Genomic DNA, 20,733 nt, shown 5'->3' with positions numbered 1-20,733 from the left:
TGCTACAGTACAGGTGGAATTTTATAATAATCTCTCTTGTGATGTAAAATAATAGCACTGGAACTGTTAAACATCTGGAAGCAATGCAGACTACACATTTTTTAAAATGTTTCTCATAACAATGGCTATTTGGAGAGGTTAAATGATTATTTTAAATAAATATGTTCCTAACCTAACACCAAAAGCGTGATTCAGATGATCAAGCAGCAATTTTCAAAATCAGAATTTGATTTCATTATTAAAGCTTGATTTCATTATTAGGTTTACACTGTCTTTAAGTAAGGAGAATAATAAAGAGGGCAAGCACACACTGAAGTACCATAACCTAATTTATAATTTCCTCTTCCATTTCTAGAATGAAGAAAGTTAAGAGCAAGTTACCTCAAAGCTCTCAAGCACCCTCCCCAACATGCTTGTGAGGGCTACAATCTAAACTTTTTTAAAGCAATAGTTCCAGGACAACTTTTTTTGCCCTGGAAAACACACAGGTGAGTTATCCATGCACATTGCATCTCCAGGTACACAGGCACTTTTTGCTCATGCATATTCACAGTGAGTGGGTACATGCAAAAGAACATGCACAATTAAACACTTCCCTCCTTCTAGTTTTCTCTCTTTCTACCATCCATAGCATATTTCTGGTTGTTTGGTAGATAAGACACCCCTAGTGGCATCTACACCTTGTGAAAGAAGGAAGTTCTGAATGACAAACTCCTCCTACTGTTTTGATTAGGGCTGGTTTAACACAGTAGCTGCCAATATGGAAACATTTAAAAAAAATTAACTTTTTTTTAAGTATAACACACATGTAGACCTTCCTCTTTCTATGTTCTCTTCATTTTTTGAACTGTGATATCTCACACAACATCCTTCTGAGCTAAAATGGATCTCGGGTAAAATTCTCAGAAGTATCTGCAGCTCAACTGACTTTAATGAGATATATGGTCTTTGGTGTCAAAAGTGCTTTTGGAAATTCTGCCTTTCAACTTCCCTTTGAATATTATCCTTATTTGAATTAGATTCTGGGAAATTATATCCCAATAGTTTTCCAAGCTTTATCTATCACTGACAACTGTCATAAAAGTCCTTGCCAAATGTCTTAGGATTTCAGGTCGATCCCTCAGTGCCTCCACTCTAGGGACAGACTACTCTGAAGCTGCTCTCAGAGGTCAAACCTCATTCCAGGGAAATTTCACACAGTTACCATTTTGCTCTGAAGCAGAACAGGCTTCAGGGAGGTTCCCAAAGTCCCTTGCAAAGGCAGCAGGGGGAGGCCAGTATCACCTCATACAGCACGATGATAAAAGGCTTTGCTGCTTCTCAGAAATTTCAAAAGAACGACTAAAATATAATTTACCATTTTCCCCATCCCTATTAAGCTGGTAGTGTTTCTGACCATAGAAAACTCTCTATTTTTTTTTTTTAACCATTTTTTGCTACAGCATGGGTATAAGCAAGTTATTTGAGAAAAAAAATTTGAAAACTACAAACATATATGAGCAGGCAATAATTTTTCATCTCCAACTCATCATTAATGAACATAATGTTTGCTTTAAAATAGAAATATCATGGCTAGATGGAAGAGCAAACAAATATGATAGCTTTGATAGACTTCAGGTACAGTAAAATTACAAGGAAAACATTCCTTTGTATGCTAATGAACAAAAAAAACCTGCAAGAAGGAGCCAACTCTGCTGACCACAGAGGGTGGATTTGCTCTGAGATGGCAAATAAAGAAGTAAATTATAACAAGGCACCTGGTGTTTGCAAAGCAAATATTTAAATTCTATCTAGCAACACAATACTTGCCTTGAAATATGTAGGCTCTCAGTTTTTCTGGCACCTGGGAGAAGTTGCTTTGTTCACATTTTCAAACTAAGACTGCACAAAACCAGCCAACTACTTCATCCATGTGATCCGATGTAAGATAAGGTTATAGACAACCTCTGAATTTTATTTAAGGTTTTCTTTCTTTATTTACTCAAGCCAGTAAATAAATTTTAAAAATCACCTTTGTCCACAATGTAAGAGTGCCTTTGCAGAAAAAGGAGTCTGGGAAGATTGAATACCATAATCCCATCTAATTTTGAAAATGATCATTGCTGAATGCTTTCTGAGGGTAAAAGTGTAATTGGTTATAGATCAATAAGTAATTTCATTCAAAAGGAACTCAACTCTTCCTGAAAGTAGAGACATTCTCAAATAAAAACCAATTGAACACATTAAAAAAGTTCAGACTAATCTAAACAACAAAATTTTATTCTGCTCTAGTTATGTTTTTCTCAATTGATCACTTATTTATGACGCCATAAAACTCCATATGCTTTCAATTTTGATTGCTAGTTCCTTGCTTTAAGGCAGCTGAAATTACTTTCTAAGACTTCCTAGCCTGACATTCTTCCTGCTTAAGATTTACCATCACAAAAGAATGGTGAAATCAGAGGAGAAATTCTAATAATAACAAAAAGCACAGTCAGCTGTGATACACTGCAATTCCACTATTAGATTCCAGATTAAATCCCCCAGGATAAACATACCTTCCTCTGACACTGCTAAACTCTGTTCCACGTAATTACACTGCAATAAACTGCTCTATCTGTACAGGTAGTATCTCAGTGTGATTTTTAATTGAGAAGCTATGAAAAGTAGCACTGTAGAAAAAAAAGACAATTTGAGAATGTCTGAGACCCTGTACAACATCATATGCAATAAACCAGCATCATTTAGCCCACTATTGACCCCGAAACGTTCATTAACTGCTATAAGCACACTCCGACAAAACAAATTGAAACCCCCGCGAATGCAAGCACAGGCAAGACGAGGAGAAATCTCACGCGTTTGGTGAGACGGTTACTTACAATATGCAGCTCTAAATAATCTCCAAGGCCAGTAGAGCTGTCCACTCGCACCAGCACAGCCTCTTTTTGCACAGTGCTAAACCCTATTGCCAGTCTGTCTGCTCGAGTGCTGGGCCGGTCGTTGGGAGGCCACGTGTAAGTGATCTGTCCACCACCTTTGCTAAAGATATACGTTGTTCCCGCTGTTAGAGAAAACAAAAAAAAAAAAAAGAAAAAAGAAAAAACAGAAAAAAATATAATCAGCCCACTTGCACCGGTGCAAAGCCACGAGGAAATCGTACGCCCTACGTAAATCAGGTTCTCACGCGGTAAACGGATTCATAGGCTGTATTTCAATGTGAAGAGGTCTTTATCTCAAAAAATTATGCAGCAAGTGAAATATTAGTGGGTTTTATATTGTGCAATCAGCACTGAATATAACTTAATTGCAAATGAAACAACTTGAAATGCCATAGCTCTGATTCAGAAATGCATATCTGTTTGGAAGGGTTCTGAAGTTTATGCTTGATAAACATGTGTAGAAGACGGATGTTAAACCAAATGCTTTTCCCAACTGGACCTATGTGGAAAAATCAAGTAATTCCAGTTGCCTCCTGGCTGACAAAAAAAATGCAACTACTTAGTTAGACAATTAAAATGATGCATGATGGTGGCCAGCAAAGCAAGACATTAACAAATACATTCAGATAAGACTTTTACAGATCTGAGGTTTATCATCTTGTGACAGATGGGGATAACAAGTGGAAACACACTTTACTTGTCATGTCAGGACAAAGAGATTATTCTACCATCTGAGTAAGCAATGGCTTATTTGCATAATGCTCAATGTACATCTTTCACAAGTGGAAATCTTTACACATTACATCCAGGGTGCACTTACAAAATCTATAATCTGTTTGAAACAAATGTTGTAATCCAAAACCACTTAGCACTCAGGTGCTTAACTTCATCACCAGCATATTTCCTCAGAACTAAAATAGCAGCATATCCGGACATTTTCCATTTAAAACCTGTACCTTAACAGCAGCACAGAGCAGGCAAATTGTGCATGCACTTGATCTTCCATTGGAAAAGTCACTACAAGCTATCTACTCCTTTTCCATGAGGATCAGTCAAAACTTAGGAAGATAGGAGTCCAGTTTTATTGTCTGTCTTAAACTGTCTCATAGTGTGGCTACTCTCAATTTTATTGCATTTTATTTACTTATAGTATATTTTTTTCTATTTTTATTAAATAGTTAATGATAGGACAAGTGGGAATACTTTTAAACAAAAAGAGAAAATACTTAGATTAGATACCAAGAAAAAATTCTTCACTCAGAGGGTAGTGAGGCACTGGATCAGGCTGTCAAGAGAATTTGTGGAGAACCCATCCCTGGAAGGCCAGGTTGGGTGGGGCCTTGAGCAACCTGATCTAGTGTGTGACATTCCTGTCCATGGCATGGTGTTGGAAATAGATAATCTTTAATGTCCCTTCCAACTCTAACTTTTCATAGAATCATGGAAAAGTTTTCCAGTTTATTCCACCCAACGCTCTCACTCCATACTTTCCGTGTCCATGTAAGGACACGGCACGAAACAACATAATTCTAACTCTCTTAGTTTCTTTCAAGGTTGACCAAAAATGCCATTATCATATAAAGGAATCTAAAATCCCTTGAACATGTGGACTTTCAAAGCCAAAGCCAAGAAGGACTATACACTTAACACCACTTGTTCAACTCCCAGATGTCTCAAAATCTTACTCTACTGCTGAGCAAGACTGCTTTGTATCAGTCATAATGCAAAAAGGACACTTGGTCTTTCTGAAAAGATCTCATATTTATTTCTAACCTCACTTTTCCTTTATGGAATTACATGCCTATTAGTAAGGGTTTTTTGGCAGTGTCAACACTAATAATTTATGCACAGTGTATACAACTAAAGTCACTGTAAATCTCATTTTATATTAATACACTTGTGGGATAGTTTCACTGTGCTTCAGATGGATCTGCTGGCTTTCCTCCTGATGCCAAAATACCAACCAGGGTGTGTTTCAGGAGAGTTTGTCAATTTCTTCAGCAAAGACAAAGACAATAGCAGGACTGTTATTTAAGATTTCACTTACACTTCAGGTGAAATCAGGTTTTATCTTTATTATAGAAAGAGTTTTGCAAGAGTAATGAATATTGGGGCTGTGCCAGGGATTGGTAACAGAAACAGGCAAAAGGTGTCTGGTTTAGTGGTTTAGCAAGGTGTGAGACAAAGCCCTCCTCCTCCTGCTCTCCCACCCTTGCTTTCCTCCTAGGTCTGAAATGTGCAATAATCTGCTGTGCATCATTAATCTCCAGTTACAGTACATCCTGAAACAAAGACATGTTAGACAGGTAATATCACTGCTGAGAGTCCCCAAGGTCTCCTCTCTGCTGCTGCTGTTGACTGAAAATCTCCAAGTGATGAGTTGGGACCTTCATGGAGTTTATGTCACTGTGGTGTCTGGAGTGAAAGGATTTGTTCTGTGTCGATGAAAAACAGAGCTTGATCCAAAGCTCATTAAAAACAGTGGCAGCCTTTCTCTTGACTTCATAAAACATTGTGTCAGGTCATGAATGAGGTTCTTATAAGCAACAAAAATGAGAAGGCTAAGAAAAAACAACTCCTTACACCTCAATGTCACAGATGGAGCTGTTAGAATAGTCCCTAAGATTTAAGTGGCAGTGCATAATTCTCCTTTTCTTGGTTGAAACAGATGTGTTTACCCAATTAAAAGACAAAGAAAAAGCCTGCCAAGCATGGTGGAGTCATACTGAATACAATGACCCAGAAGTAAGTCTTCAGATCTGAACAATGAGAGGCTCTGCTGTTCTTATTCAGAGTGAATCCTTGCTGCATTTTTTTCTTAAGTACTGCCCTTCAAATCAACCAGGGAAGAGCAATTCATTCCATACTGCTGCTGCATTGAAGGCAAGGTCAATGTCAGTGGAGCTGGGTGAATCTAGCTATAAATCTTAAACTACACAGAATAAACATCAAAGTTAAAAAAAAGTATCTCTTATTCACAAGAACATGTGGCTTATGGGTTTTTATGAGACAGCTTTCCCTCCTTTATAACTGCCCATTTTGTAGCTCTTGGAAGTAACTGCGTGTCTGGTGAAAGACTAATTAATCCATGCTGATGAATACAGATCTGCCTCTGTCTGAGCTGCACGGGGAGTCACGTTCCTCGAATTTCCTGTATTAATTATGGAAAAAATGGGTCGGAAGCCATTTGAGAATAGATCCTCTGGTGTTTATATTTCAAGAAAGACAAATATAATAATGTAAAATTTATTACACTGGGATTGATCTCAGCTTATAGCCCGACCTCCCATTAACTATTAAAAGCTAGAAACGGAGCAGTTGTTGGAAACAGCCCTCCTTACTATCAGTTTTGGGGAAACAACAGAGGAAGCCTAATTCACTTGGCTCATAAAGGCTTTTATGCTGTCTGACAAACCTCATAATGTCTCTGCTGCTCTTTCAGAGCATTGTCACGAAACCCCAGCCATCTCCCTTAGCTTGTGGCACTGTGTTGTTCGGGGTTTATCATCTCCAGAGAATTGAAAGCAGCAGAATTATAATGGCAAGAATAGCAATGCCATCAGCACAGTACTTGTAAGCAGGCAACTTTGTAACATGCCAGTTATATCTCTCAGCCACAGAATTTACTGCATAATTCTTTATGCTTCCATGCATCCACACAATGCTTAGGAAAAACATCCACACAGCTCTTTGAAATTCTTACCCGTGCAAGCATGGTTCCCATTGTAACAAAACGCCAGTGGTCAAGATACTGTAATGTTTTTTAATGGCCTGGGTCTCTGAAGCCCTACTTGTTTGCAAAATTCATCTTTATGAAATAGTGCATTCATTTCAGCACAGTCTGGCAGCAACTCAAGGACATCTGCTTACCTCTACAGCATTAAGCAGATAAATATTTTGTTTAGAACCCATTCACAGTATTTATTATTGTTTATGACTGCAAAGCTTTTCAATATTTATTGCTCTGAAGTCACATTTGATGTAGCTTAATAGTTTGCTCAAATCAACAGCTTTCTGCCTTCCCCATGTTCATTCCAATTTTGAGTTTAAGGTATATTGCACTGAAGGGTAATGGACATAATTCCATTTATCCCATATAACATAAGTAGCATAATGTTTATTTTCAACATTCACATCAGGTTTCAGGTGCTGATGAAGTGAATGCAATGGTTTGATTGAGCTCTGGACCCTCATAAACCATGATTCCATCACACTCTGTGACTGAAAAACTGAAGACTGAAGCCTGTAAAGTTCAGCAATAAAAACTATTAGCTGCACTTTCGTTAATAGAATAGCAAATTTTAACTATCATTAAAAATACAAAGAGTAAGGAGCGCTCAGAACAAGAATTACCCAATAATGTCATTTTTGTCTTTCTGTATCTTATCAGTACTTCATTCTGAGATACAATGTGAACCCCCTAATTTCCATTGGTAAGTAATTACTTGCATTGATAAACCTGCTGAATCCAGTGAGACTATTTGTGTAGGTTACTAATAATTACCAAGGCTGAAGAATTAACAATATGAAAACATATATCTACACAATTGTTCAAGTATCTATATGAAGGCATTAATTATATTTCCTATGTTCAGAGGAGCATATAAATCTCCATTAATACTAATTTTTACATATTCATCTATGTATTTTCAGTCTGCACAAGCTGAAGTTCAGTTCTGTACATATATTTGTACAGATTTTCTAAGGTAAGTAAAGGAAGGAATGCTTCAAGCCAGAAGCACAATATGCCAGGGGAAGAGAGGGAGAGGTGGGGGTTTCAAAATAGTCCACTTGGTGGATTAAAATACAACCTTTCTGTATTACTTCTTCCACAGCTTTGATATGTTATTAATTATTTACCCAGAAGAGAGAATATATGGCACAGGGTTGAGCTGAGTAGGGGATGACCATTAGGGTTAACCATGGGAAGGAGATGGAAAGAGCTGCTGGAAGAAGTGTTTCAAACTAAAGATCAGATTGAACTGAATGCTTCCTGAAGGCATTCTGATGCATTCTCTCCCACTAATCTGAGCAGGAGCCTGAATATGGATTGTAGCTGCTCTCCTGCAAGAGCACCATCAGATATTTAATAGCAGAAGAGGTATATTGCATGGGGAAAGAGTAAATGTTCAAAGGGATTATTGCTCCAAAGAGCTTGAGCCACAATGGTAGGAATGGTAGTCTTATTTTCTGGCCAGGGTCTCTTAGATTTGTGGGTAATAGGGACTAGGAGAATATTGATGGTGCTCCTTTGACCAAGCTTGGCAAACCTTGACAAAGGTTCAAAGTTCTCCTGGAAATTGGTTTGTCCTCCAATTTCTAGTTAGGTCCTTGTACCCATCTGACTGCATGCCTGAACCAGGACTGTTACTAACAGTCTTAACATTTGTCACCTGTAAGGTCACCAGCTGCACAGAATAATTCCTTAGCAATTCCATTATTTTATTCATTGATTTTTCCCTTCTTCCAGAGTAACTGCAACAAAACTCACTGACCAAAGCAGCATTGACAAAGATCATCGCTGGTGTTTGTTGTTAATATTGTCATTAATGATATCATCTTCTCTATCCAGGTAAAGATGCTTTATTTGAGGAAAATAAAGCATATAGAAAAGGTCTATCAGAGTCCTGTCAGCCTTTTATGGAGCCCACATATCACTGTGCTACAGCTGAGCTCTAAACTTCAATGCTTCTGTGAGAGACACTGAAGCCACGTTGCAACACCTCAACCAATTCAATCAGCTGGAACAATTAATTTAAATGAAGCAACAAAGCAGTACCTACTACTACTAATTCAAGCGCAACTTTACATTGCATTATAGAACTCCTCTCCCCACTAAGGTGATCCTGATTTGCTTTATCAGATCCTGCAGAACTTTTCATCACCCTGCACCCAATTTTTCAGCGATCAGTACTGTGTGTGGGTTATTATATTCAGCCATGCCTAAGAGCTGTTTCCAGGTAAAGGTCCAAGTGATAATAGAACCAACACAATCTCAAGTCACGCTGAGCATCCTGCCCTTTCCAGTGGCATTTGTTGAAGATTCAGGGTACTAAAACAGAAGCAAAGCTTTTTCCTCAGACCACAGGAAAAAAATTTAAGACAACCACTCCTTTTCCTACTTCTCCTTTCTTCCAGTCTATGGCATTGGTATTTGGACAGTTGCTTATGTTTTATCTTCCATGCATAATAAAATGGGTGAAAAAAATACTCCATTCTTGTTCCAACAGTTTGCTATTTAAATTCACCAGTTGCTATCAAGCTCTATTGATAAATAGGGTCAGTAAGTGACAAACAGCTAAAATTTGTGAGTAACAATGGCTCAACAAACATGTATATCTATAAAGAACAACCCTGACACAGCATCAGTATTCCAAGTCAGCATCATTCTTAGCATCATAAATGACATAGTTATAATAAAACTTCCAAAGAATTTAAGGAATTTTCCTACTAGAGTGATTTTAATATTTTAAATCAAGTAGCATCTTACACCTCAGATGACCTCATTGATTTAGATTAGATCACTAAACTGGAGTAAAGTGCTACTCAGTTTGAGTAGGGACATTGAACTAAGAGCCTCCAATTGTGTGAATGAAAAATGAATATAATTTTGAGAAGGACCCTAGCTAAGCAAGAGGTTGCTGAAAGGACTCCTAAGAGAATAGAAATAAGGAGTATCTGTTCATCTGACTTATTACCAAAACATGACTTGATTAAGTGAATATCAATGGACTTGTTAGTATTATGACATTGAAACTTTAAAATTATTTTTATTAGCTTTGAAACATCCACAGGAAAAAAGTTCTGTGGTTTGTTGAACTCATAAATATGTTCACTTACACAAAAAAAAAAATCACTATTTATTTTATGAAAGGACACAGTCCAAAACAAATCTGACTCAAGAGTGATAAAAGAAAATTATTGTTCTTCTCCAGATTCTCTCAGCTTAAAAATTTTATGGGCTGCCTATTACCTATCAATTTTCCAGTATGGATGCTGCTTAAAATCAATTTGAAACATTTCTGTATGAAATGTAAGGTAAGTAATTCCCCATTAGGGCCTTGGACATTTATGCAATGTAAATGGGTAGAAAATGATATATTTGGGAAATTTAAAGCCTGCTTTAAATGTCATATTGCACTCAACATAAAACATTTTAATCCATTAAAACTGTATTATAGTTAACAAGGATACAACATGTCTGATTCTTAAAGTTTGCCAAAAAGATGGAAATTAAAAGCCAAGCGTCTATAAATAAGGGAAGGTCTTATTCCTCCTACAACCTTGTCAACATATAGTCAAAGATAAATTTCCTGAACACTGTCTACAGAAGTGGAAATTGTGTGGTTGAGAAACACATATGAGAAAGCAATAGATTGAAAAGTATTTCTGTACAGATAAAATGCAAAGGCACTGTTAAGGAAACATCCCTGTCTGACCATCCAGGAGCCACTCTGGAGTCACCCTCACATCCCCTGAGCTGGGATGGGAGACCCTTCCCAGCTACAGGCTCACACTCACACCAAATCTCCTTTCCAGCTCCACACTGGGCTTCCCAGAGCTGACTCCCAGACCTCCAGAGCCTTAAAATAGTGTAGTCACGGTGCAATAGCTAAACAACAGAATAATAGCTAATAACAAAATAAAATGACAGCTCAAGCTGGTGCCTTCAAGAAAGGATCCCGAGCTTTTATAATTTCACAGTCCAAGAGCACCAAACTCCATGTGGTTGGCTCTTGCTGTCACTGAGTGTCCCATCCCCAGGCAGGGCCACAGGCCCCCAGGCCCACTTGAGCTCAGGGTTCCAGGCCCTCCCAGCCCAACCTGCAGCTCTCACTGCAGCTACACACAGAGCTACCTGCCCTAAATGTGCTCCTCAACACCTCTGTCAGATTGAGAATACTTGACTTTACTGACTTCTAAGACAACAGGACTATTCCAGTCTCCACACTACTGAATTGTCAAGGCCTAAACTTCAATTTTGCCACAGCTGCAACCAGTTCCATTAAAATAAACTACCTGCACATCCACTGAATTGTTTCTCATAGCTTATTAGTTGTTCCAAATCCAAAGTGAACACAGGCTGGTTAGTTGAAGGGATTTGTAACAGGATGCAGGAACTAGGACATTAGCTCAAATACTATGCAGGTTGATAGACACCAAATGTTGTCACCATCTGTTGGTGCCCTATGTGAAATCATTCAGTGGTTCCAGTCCAGGGACTTTACAAACTCAACAGATACCTGGCAAAAGTTAAAAATTCCCTAAGCCAAGTAACTTGAGCTGTTAGAATTTCCAAGCTTGCTGACTCAGCTGGGAAGCCAGTGAGTTGAAGGCAGGAATAGGATGTGGTGGTGTTTGAGGGTCCCCAGGATGCAGGAAGACATGAAAATCTTGGCTCCATGTTTCAGAAGGTTGACTTATTATTTTATGATATATATTATATTAAAAGAAAATTATACACTAAAACTATACTAAAAGAAGGGAGACAAGGCTAGAAAAGAATGAATAATAAAATCTTGTGACTGACCAGAGAGTCGGACACATCTGGACTGGGATTGCTCATTAAGTAAAAACAGTCCACATGACTTCTATCAAAGATGCACCTCTTGGTAAACCATCTCCAGACCACATTCCACAGCCATCAGGTAGTTATTGCTTACATGTCTTTTCTGAGGCTTCTCAGGAGAAAAATCCTAGCAAAAGGATTTTCATAAGATATGTCAGTGACAGAAAGACCTGATTCTCTCTCACAAAAGTTGCTCTTCACAGATGTGCACATAGGCCAAAAAACAGTAAAAAGAGAAAACAGAATTAAATTTTCTTTTTATAGGTCCATCAATAGGCAATGTTCTTGTCAGAGAAATAATAATTGTTTGTAGGTCATTACTTCATGCAAAACATTAATGCCTGAAGTTATGTTTTTATACAAGCACCTACGGCAGTATCCTGATTCTCAGAAGTGCTGTTGCATTTCTGGCAACCTTTAAAAATAACTCCCCTGTTCCTTAAATGGGGATCAAAACATTTGAAATAGCTGGGCTTGAGTAATTTAATAGTGTTAGAATGGACAGGAGCTTGGCTGCAAGTGCCTAGCATGCTTCTAGGCTAAAGTCTTTATTTCTTATTGGCTTTCTTACTAATACAATGTTCCAGCTATCCAGTCATGCATTAACTTAGTTATTTTTAAGTGACGTTTATATTATGCTACTTGCTAAATTGTGCATCTCCTAATTTAATCTTGAAAAACCCTTAGAGAGCTTTCAAAAGTAGCCAAAACTTCTCTTGGATGAAAGGTATAGCATGCTGAAAATGAAAGCATTGATAACTGCAAGCCTGCAAAAATCACTGGAAAAAGATCCACACCCAAGGATGTCAGATGCTGGGCTAAGATAAGATGTTGGTGTTGCTTGCAGCAGAAAGATGGCCCTGGCAACAGCACAAATTACAGGGTTTGCTGAGAGGGAGTCTCTGCTGGGAACAGATAATTGTATTATGGGCAGTGGGCAATGAAGTTCCATTTTGCTTGTTTGCCAAGGTAGTGAAGAGTAGTAAGAAGTTCTGTGGCATACACGTTCTCCTACAAATCACAGAACCACAGAAATTCTAGGTGGGAAGAGACCTTTAAGATCATAGAGTCCAACCCATGTTCTAACACCTCAACTAGGTCATGGCACCAAGTGCCACATCCAGTCTTTTTTTAAACTCTTCGAGGGATGGTGACTCTACCACCTCCCTTGGTAGATCATTCCAGTGTTTGACCACTCTTTCTGTGAAAAACTTCCTCCTTAATTCTAGCCTGTATCTCCCTTGGCACAGCTTGAGACTGTGTCCTCTTGTTATATTTAGCAGACAAAAATATTCTTGTGGCAGCATTTCTGAACGCTTTCGAGTAGACAGACATGGACTACAGCTGAAGAAAAATAGAAAGAGCACAGTTTCTTAGAGATGCTACATCCTGAAAGGCAAAAATAGGAACCATTCTTCTTGTTACAAAAATGAAATCAAATGAAATGCAGGAGATGAAGTCTTTGGAAAAACACCAATCCTCCCTGGAGCACATGAATCCACCCCTGAAGCAGCTGTTCAGAGGCATCTCAGAAGGAGACCTGGCACAGGAAAGGGCTGATGAGCAACTTGCATATTGACTGCAGTCTTGTGGCATTGTACCATCTCCCTAATTCCAAGCATGAGCAAAACTTCAGGATATTTTAGTTTATATACAAACCAAGTTTTAAAGCCAAAGCTAGTCTTCTCTAGCATTATATGCACTCAAACCTCCAAAAAGCATCAGGTAAAAGAGGAATATGATATAAAAGTGTCTGCTTGGTTATCTCAAAAGAGCTTGAAAATAAGAACCAGCAAGCAGCTACAAATGATACTTCATTTGGAGAGTTTCTGCAGTCATTATCCCAGAGATTGACTTTGGAACATCAGTGTTTACTTACATTATCAAATCTGTGCATGAAACAAACAGTGTTTAATAGGGGTACACAGACCCAGCTGTATTTGTACTTGAATCTTTAAGGTTGTTAGACCATTATAATAAGAGCTAACAGGGGCCAGCCAGGTTGGGCCAATTCACTTCCTTCCCACTTCTTTCTGTTCTACTACATAATAGATTTTCAATTGAGGCCTGGCACAGAAACACTACATGCTTTGTCATTATGATAATTGCTGTCATTCTTCTTTGCAAAGTCCTTATGCTGCTGTTTGTAAGCAACAATTCTCCACCAGATTCAGAGGATAAAGAGCTGCAGTGAAAAACATGCATCTTAATGCTTTTCACTGGGTTACACAGCTAAGTAATCAGAGAACCTGGTTTAACCACTGCATTCCACAACAATGCTTGCAGACAACTTGACAAAAGAGTTTTGGGCTCCAAAGTGTTCAATAATCTCACCAGGGACTAACTCAAGTGCTACCTCTGACACTCCATACCCAGAGCGATCAGCTGTTACTTAATTCACTCCTGCATGCAATAAAGGTGAGCAGTTAATCATCCTCTGAAGACTAACCCACCCTAATTAGTGCAGTGATTTTTGCACAGGTCACTCACTTCCAAGGGTCTGGCTGGAGGAGATTATGATTGCTTTTAATACCCTGAAGATGAGTATTCAATAGTTTGGAAAGCCTTACTTCAATACAGTACTTTATAATGACATACACAGAGATGTCAAGAATCCTTCAAAACTCTAAGGTATACCAACATATGTGGAAAATAATTCAGTGAAGAAAGGTGCTCAGGAATAACCTGTTTTTCAATAAGCGTTCTTCTAAGTTTGCTCAAAAAAACTCAACCCAAAGTAAACCAGAACATTTCCCAAGAAAAGAAGGAGAAAGCAACATTTCAAATACACTAAACACCAGTCCTGCAGAATGAACTGCAGCAAACCAACTTGGAAGTTTTGAGGACTACTGCACTACAGTATTTTTCTCACAGCATTTCTGTAACATAAAACATATTTCTAGGTATGTTTCTGCATCTCACACAAATATTGATTCCATTGAAGACACACAAATATTCAATTAAATGCTATTTGATTTAAAATGTATTATGTTAAAATTTAAAAGTCATAAGAAGGCTCTCTGTCTATTCATGTAATGAGCATCAATCAGAAATTAAGAATCATTATTTAAATCCAGAAGGTTTAGTTCATATTCTGTTTAGCTCTCAAAGGACACTACCTACTCACATGCTGGAGTCTCAGTAAGGAGGCTATTCAATGAGAGGCTGGCTTTGTGATGATATTGCCAGCATTTGTAATAACAATGCAACCTAAACACTGCAATTAAACAGAGTAGTATTTTTGGAATACCCTGCTGTTCTAAAGTGCATTGTGAATATTAACATATTCCAGTAAATTAGTTTGCTCTCATTATCATAAGCAATTACTTACTCTTTAGATGCTGCTGATATTAAATTGGCAAGCAATTTGCAAGAACTAATACATAGCATAAAAAACTTTCCGAAATTCCAACCCTATGAAAAGACAAGTGTTTCTAGTAACACAGTCCCTTACATACAGATGCCTGTCTCTCCCTAAAAATTCTGTGTATCTCTTCCTATCAGTTATCTTTTTTCAGTAGCAAGAGGATAAGTAACTACCTGAGGCTCTGTGACAAACTCTTCATAAACTTGGTTTTGATTCTGCAGAGTAAATCATAAATACCTCAGGCCAAGTGTGACAGTAACATCTCATTCACATTGGAAAAAGAAAGTGTTTTCATGCTCATTTTTGAAAATAATAGTTTAGAAAATATATCAATGTGAAGTTCAGTTCTTTGCTCTCAAAGCTATTACTTTCCTGATACAACACTGTCAGATGGTGAGGGTACATCAAAGCCTTTGTCCTCAAGATGTAGCCAGGAACAGAACAAGGCATGGAGAACCTGTCCTGCTTTCAGCAACAATGACACCATAAACCTATTTCTCTTCAGTCCAAGGAAGCAGTAATCCCAAAGGTAAAAACCTCTAAACTAAAACCCCAAGTTAGGAAAGAACCAGGACTACTTTTCTGAAGGACACTTGGAGAATGTGACAGACATTCCTTGCCCAGTTTGTTCTGCTTCCCCAGAGAAAACGCACAGATCAGGCAGCACGAGGCAAACATAACCCAAAGAGCTTTGTGGCGAGCCTAAAAAAAGAAAAGGAACAATTTGCTTTGTTCCTCAGCTTGCACTTTGACCCCAAGTTTCAAATGAGAAGGGTCGCGTGTCTTTTGGCTCACACAACGCTGCTGCTCATGCAGAGATCATGCCAGTGCACAACCAAGGATGGGGGCCAAAGGAGAAGCTGTGGAATAGCTATGCTGTGGTGCACTTTGTGCTTAAGTCTAGTTGGCAAGGTCACAAGTGGAACTCAACCATCTTAGAGGTCTTTTCCAACCTGAATGATTCTGAGTAGGTTATCCCTTTCCCTGAGTCAGCCTGGACAGCCAAGGAGCAAAGATCCAGCAGCGCTGTCAGCTCTCAAGCACCTCAAAGCTGTCCCTACAGATCCAGGATGGGCAGGTTGCTCTTGGTGAGCTGAAAGACCTCAGTATGCCCAAGTGGGATTTCAGTCCCATATCTCAGTAATACCCTCACTAATCCTGATCTGGTAGAATCAAGCGCCTGTTGAAACCCTCAGCTGAGGGCATGAGGCTACAAACTACTTGTATGGGTATTGTGCCTAGCTGTTTATGCAAAATTGCCTTTAATGCAACTGTGAACCTTAATGGGGACCTTGGGAATCCAGCATAACATAAACAAACCACAGTAGTTTAAGCAATTCCCAGAATACAATTCTAAAAGTGTAACTTGTGATCTCAGGTCTCAATCTTTCAGGCTGTGTTTCAGTCTGGAACCAATTACTATGACCATCTTATCTTGCAGAATGCACAAGACTGTAATAGAAACACTAATGCAGCCTTAACTCCAGGAGCTCAATGGTCCCTGTCTGCTGTGCTCAACTTTGTACTCTGCTGTTATAGATTATTGGGTTGAAAATATCTTTGCTAAAATTAGGCATAACATTTAAAATAATTTAGTCAGTTATTAAATATATTTTCTCTTATTCAAAGCTGGAGCAATTTAGCATCTTTTTTGTCACTCTCTTTTAAAAAAATATATTACTAAATTATTATTTTTTAAAATCAAACCTTCCAATTAACTTTGTGAAGAAAAAAACATAGATTTTTGTAGCTAAAAATGATGTGTGCCTTGGTCTCTGAAGCCAAGTAATGAAGTTCTCATCTGATTAGCAAACACAAGGTTTTGTACTTATTGACCTTCAATAGAAAAAAAAATTCAGCAACTGCCTGTAATGAGAGTAGGGCTTCAGTCACTTCATATTTCCCCTTTCATCAATCCTCCATTCCCTTCTTCTAATCCTAATCTGCAAGGGTTCTGACAAATTATTTGGTTTTTAACAGTGTTGTAGCAATCATGAGCAGCTCTCAGAGCCAGGGGACATGCCTCCAAATTATTCTCCTCCTTCTGCTTGGAGAAAAAAAATACCTTACAGCTGACATTCAATATCAGTGTCCTTAAGCTACTAACTCCTTCTAGGCTAAAAGAGAAGGAATGGAAGCATCAAATTACATTTTGATAAATAAAAGATGAGGCATAACAGCATACAAGGAAAAACAAATTTTTCACAAATCCCAAAAGAGCTATTTCTACATTTTCTGGAGAAATCTCATCTTAACTATGTTCAGGATCTTGCTGTACTTGACATTTAGACACAGGATTGTTAAACTACAGTTATAATGAAAAACGCAGGAATATTTCATTAAACAGCAACTTCTATCCATTTCATTTAAACCTCCTTAATGTTTGTAGACCCAAACATGGCTTTTTCATAGCTGCACTACACAGAATCTTAGCAGTGGTGGAAAATGTCGTGTTTCATGAAAATGACATTTCACAGGACAGGATTCCTCCCTCTAGCCTCATAATTTAATAATATCAAAAACTGAGGGAAATCTGAACTTTTACAAAGAAAGAGTAGATTGTTAGAACTAACAGCCAGCATGAGAATTTGCATATCTGACCCCAAAATACCTTTAAAATAAAGAGGAACTCCTAACTTCCAAATTCAAATAGCAAGGTACTTTTACATTCCATGGCAGCTTTTCATCCTCTCTCAAACTTAAGCTTGCATATGACCACTTCCCTACGCAGATCAGGTGTGGGTTTAAGGGAAAGCTGAGGGTAGACACGTTCCAGAAATAAAGGAAAAACACAGAAAAAGCTTTGGATTAGAATTACTGTCCCTCCAAAAGTAAAATCAACCGAATAAACCTGACACTTTCAAAAGAGTCACAAGAGGGCACAAGCAAGGAAGAGGATGTTATGAAGCAATTCCTGTTGCCCTGTGAACCTCTTTATGCTCATGCAAACACGCATCTTGAAAAGATTTCAGACCTAAAGAGCAAGTCTAGCTTTGAATGGTTGTGCTGCTGGCTGGAGAAGTCTGCTGTTGTCAGGTCGGTCTGATAAACTTGGCATAATGGCAAAGCACAGCCAAATCACATGCAAATCCTCTGAATGCATGTCAAACCAGCCTGGATCCCTCAAATGCCAGACTCTTATCCCTGTGCTATCCTTCTTCCCTAGGTCAGCAGTAGTGTCCAAGAGATTTAGTGGTACACAGCTTCAGGGAGCTGATGCAGCTCCCCTGATGCCTCTTCCTCCTCTGGAACAACCTGGATGGCCCTTTCTGTGTGCTGTGGACTTCAGCTGTCACTGCACTCTCCTCCTAGCACCTGCATCAAGGAACACTTACATATTCTCTGTGTGTTTTATCTGCTCAAGGGATTAAGCTCATTGTATAGAACAAAACTGATTAAAAAAAAAAAGAATGAAAGTCACAAAACTGCAGATAAACAGAATCCATGAGGTTCTCCAGTAATGCAAACATAACTGATAGCGTCTACAAAACCTACCAAATTAGAGCTGTTATTAAAATGAAGGTCATGTTAAAGAGTACTAAGCACACCCTGTACTTATGCTGATATTCATGTTAATGTTCATCAAAGTAATTTCTGTTTTAAAAGAGATGATTATTTAGTACCATTATCAGTCTCAGCCTCAATACTATGCTGTCACTATTATGCAGAGACCTCAGCTTCAGAAAAGGATTTATTATCTGAAGTGCTGAACCAGTATGAGCTCTGTATCTCAGACAAAATACAGCTTCTGAAAAAAAAAAAAAAAACAAAAAAACCACAACCAAACCCATTCTGTTTGAGCAGGACACTGTGCCCCTTAGGCTTCCCTTCAGTGGAGGTGGTGACCTGGATCCTTCATCAATAACTCAATTTATTAATTCTGCACAGCATAGAGTAACCTGCTTTCTGCAGCAATTTGCACGGATGGAGGAGAGCTATTGAGGAACTTCCCCCTCCTTTAAAGAACACACTTCATCTGTCACATCCTGTATAACAATCAATGTTTTCCCTTGCTTCTTTCAGCTGCTTTCCAAGTTGGCAGTCTTAAGAAAGCATTTTCAAAAGAAATCAAACTGGTCTGTTTTCCTCATGCTCTTCTATGCAAGGTTTTATATAGGAATAAAGTGCCATTTCATCTGAAAAGATACTCTGAACTATTATATTTTGGGATTTTCTGCCTCAATGTGTTTCATTTATTTGCTTGCACTCAAGACAGATAGCAAAAGAGCAAGCAGCCTGACCTTTGGAGAACTGTCAAAAAGCCCAACTCTGCAACTACAACAACCAGTGTGACCTTCTTCTCTACCTTCTGCAGCCAACAATCACACACAGGGAGGGAGAATAAAAGCAGCCTGGTCTGGGTAGAAAACTGGGCTGGGTCAGGTAACACAGCCTGTTCTCAAAGCACTTGTAGACGAGCACTTTGTGAACCCTCCCAGAGCACCTGGGACCTGCCAGCTGAATTCCAGACCTGTTCCCTGTGATGCCCTGCCAGCAGCTGCCCGCTTTGCCAGACCAGGTTTATCCACATTTCTGTAGCTCTGTCAACTCAGACTGGATATCTCAGATCATCTGTTTTTCTGAGGGCACCATAAAAACCTTATTATTTCCTCCTCCATAGTCCATAGCCAATTTTCATGGCTGCATGTGTACAGAGCTGGCAGGAAAGCTTTGAGAGTATGGCTCCATGCACAGAGACCTGAGAGTCTCCAGTCTTTACCCAACACACCCCTAAAAAACCAGGGTAACTTCTTCCCAGCAACACACTCCCTGAAGCAAATGGATGCACTATAGGCCAGAGTTTGCTCCCAATACATTTCCAAGGTCAACATCACCAAAAGCATTTACTGCAGCAGTGCTGGGAAGTAAAACACAAAGTGGATATAAATGAAGAGGAAACCTATCATGACCATTGTTAATTCTCAATAGTTCTACACTCCAACCAAAACACAAGCAGCATATGTCAGTCATTCTCTTGGAAACAGAAAGAGCCACTGTATTTTCTGACTCCTTTCTGTACTGCCTCAAAAGTGGCTTGGTTTTATTAGGAGAAATAGACAGTGCAATATCCTATGCCATGCAATATGCTCCACGACTCAGAGGGGATGTGGTGGATTTTATTGATTCAGTTTTCACACTACTGTAACCCCATTATTGCCAGCAGAGCAACTGGAAACTGCAAGCAGATTCTAGATTGATAGACCCTGCTATTTCTAATTTTCCAAAGTATACAGCAAGCTCTATTTCTTTTTCTTGCCTTTTTTTTTTTTAATTTGGATTTTCCTTTCTAATAAACCCGCTGCTGTGGGACACCTACTCAGTGGTACTCTAGTAAAAAAGGGACAGAACTCATTGCATTAAAGGCATTTATAGGTATTATTAGGATTTTACATGATGGCATAATCTATCCTTTGCCTGAAGTAAACACTCTTAAAGGAAAGTCCACAGGGAGAGTAAAACTGAAGCATTTTTAAAAGTGGTGAATACTAATCAGATATATAGCTGGAGGAAAAAATAATGTTCTAACCAGAAGATACAGCAAGTAGAGCACAAGAGAAGCATGATACCAAGGAAACAAAATATGGCTGCAGCATATACTTTGGAGCAGTAAGAGTGGGGAAAAGAAATCAAGGACAAAATGGCAGGAGGAAAATATGATCGTCACTATTAGGAGCTAGAGAGAAAAGCAGGACAGAAAGGTAAAGATTTGAATGCTTGCACTGATTAAAGATGAGCCAAAGATTTCCCAGCTTGTGTCCCCTGGCTCTGCCACAGCTCAGGGAGAGACTCTCAGGGTTTCAAGCTACCATCCACATTGTAATGATTGCAGGAGATACCTGGATTCTTATGGATCTTGTTGGAGATTCTTATGGATGTGC

General features: G+C 38.7%; 1 protein-coding gene across 19 annotated transcripts in view; it reads right to left on the bottom strand.

Moving 5' to 3' along the window:
* The window catches only part of NRXN1 (neurexin 1), a 682,260-nt gene that overhangs the window by 209,495 nt on the left and 452,032 nt on the right, over window positions 1–20,733 (bottom strand). For all 19 annotated transcript variants that reach the window (XM_059468828.1, XM_059468830.1, XM_059468835.1 and 16 more), the window contains one exon: window positions 2,859–3,040. In XM_059468828.1, coding sequence (XP_059324811.1) covers window positions 2,859–3,040 — 182 coding nt within the window. The remainder of the gene's footprint in view (window positions 1–2,858; window positions 3,041–20,733) is intronic.

This window comes from Ammospiza nelsoni, chromosome 3 (genome assembly GCF_027579445.1).
Source record: "Ammospiza nelsoni isolate bAmmNel1 chromosome 3, bAmmNel1.pri, whole genome shotgun sequence".
In the NCBI taxonomy this organism is placed as follows: Eukaryota; Metazoa; Chordata; class Aves; order Passeriformes; family Passerellidae; genus Ammospiza; species Ammospiza nelsoni.
Note: the sequence above shows the minus strand (reverse complement) of the source record. Positions and strands in the feature narration are given on the sequence as shown.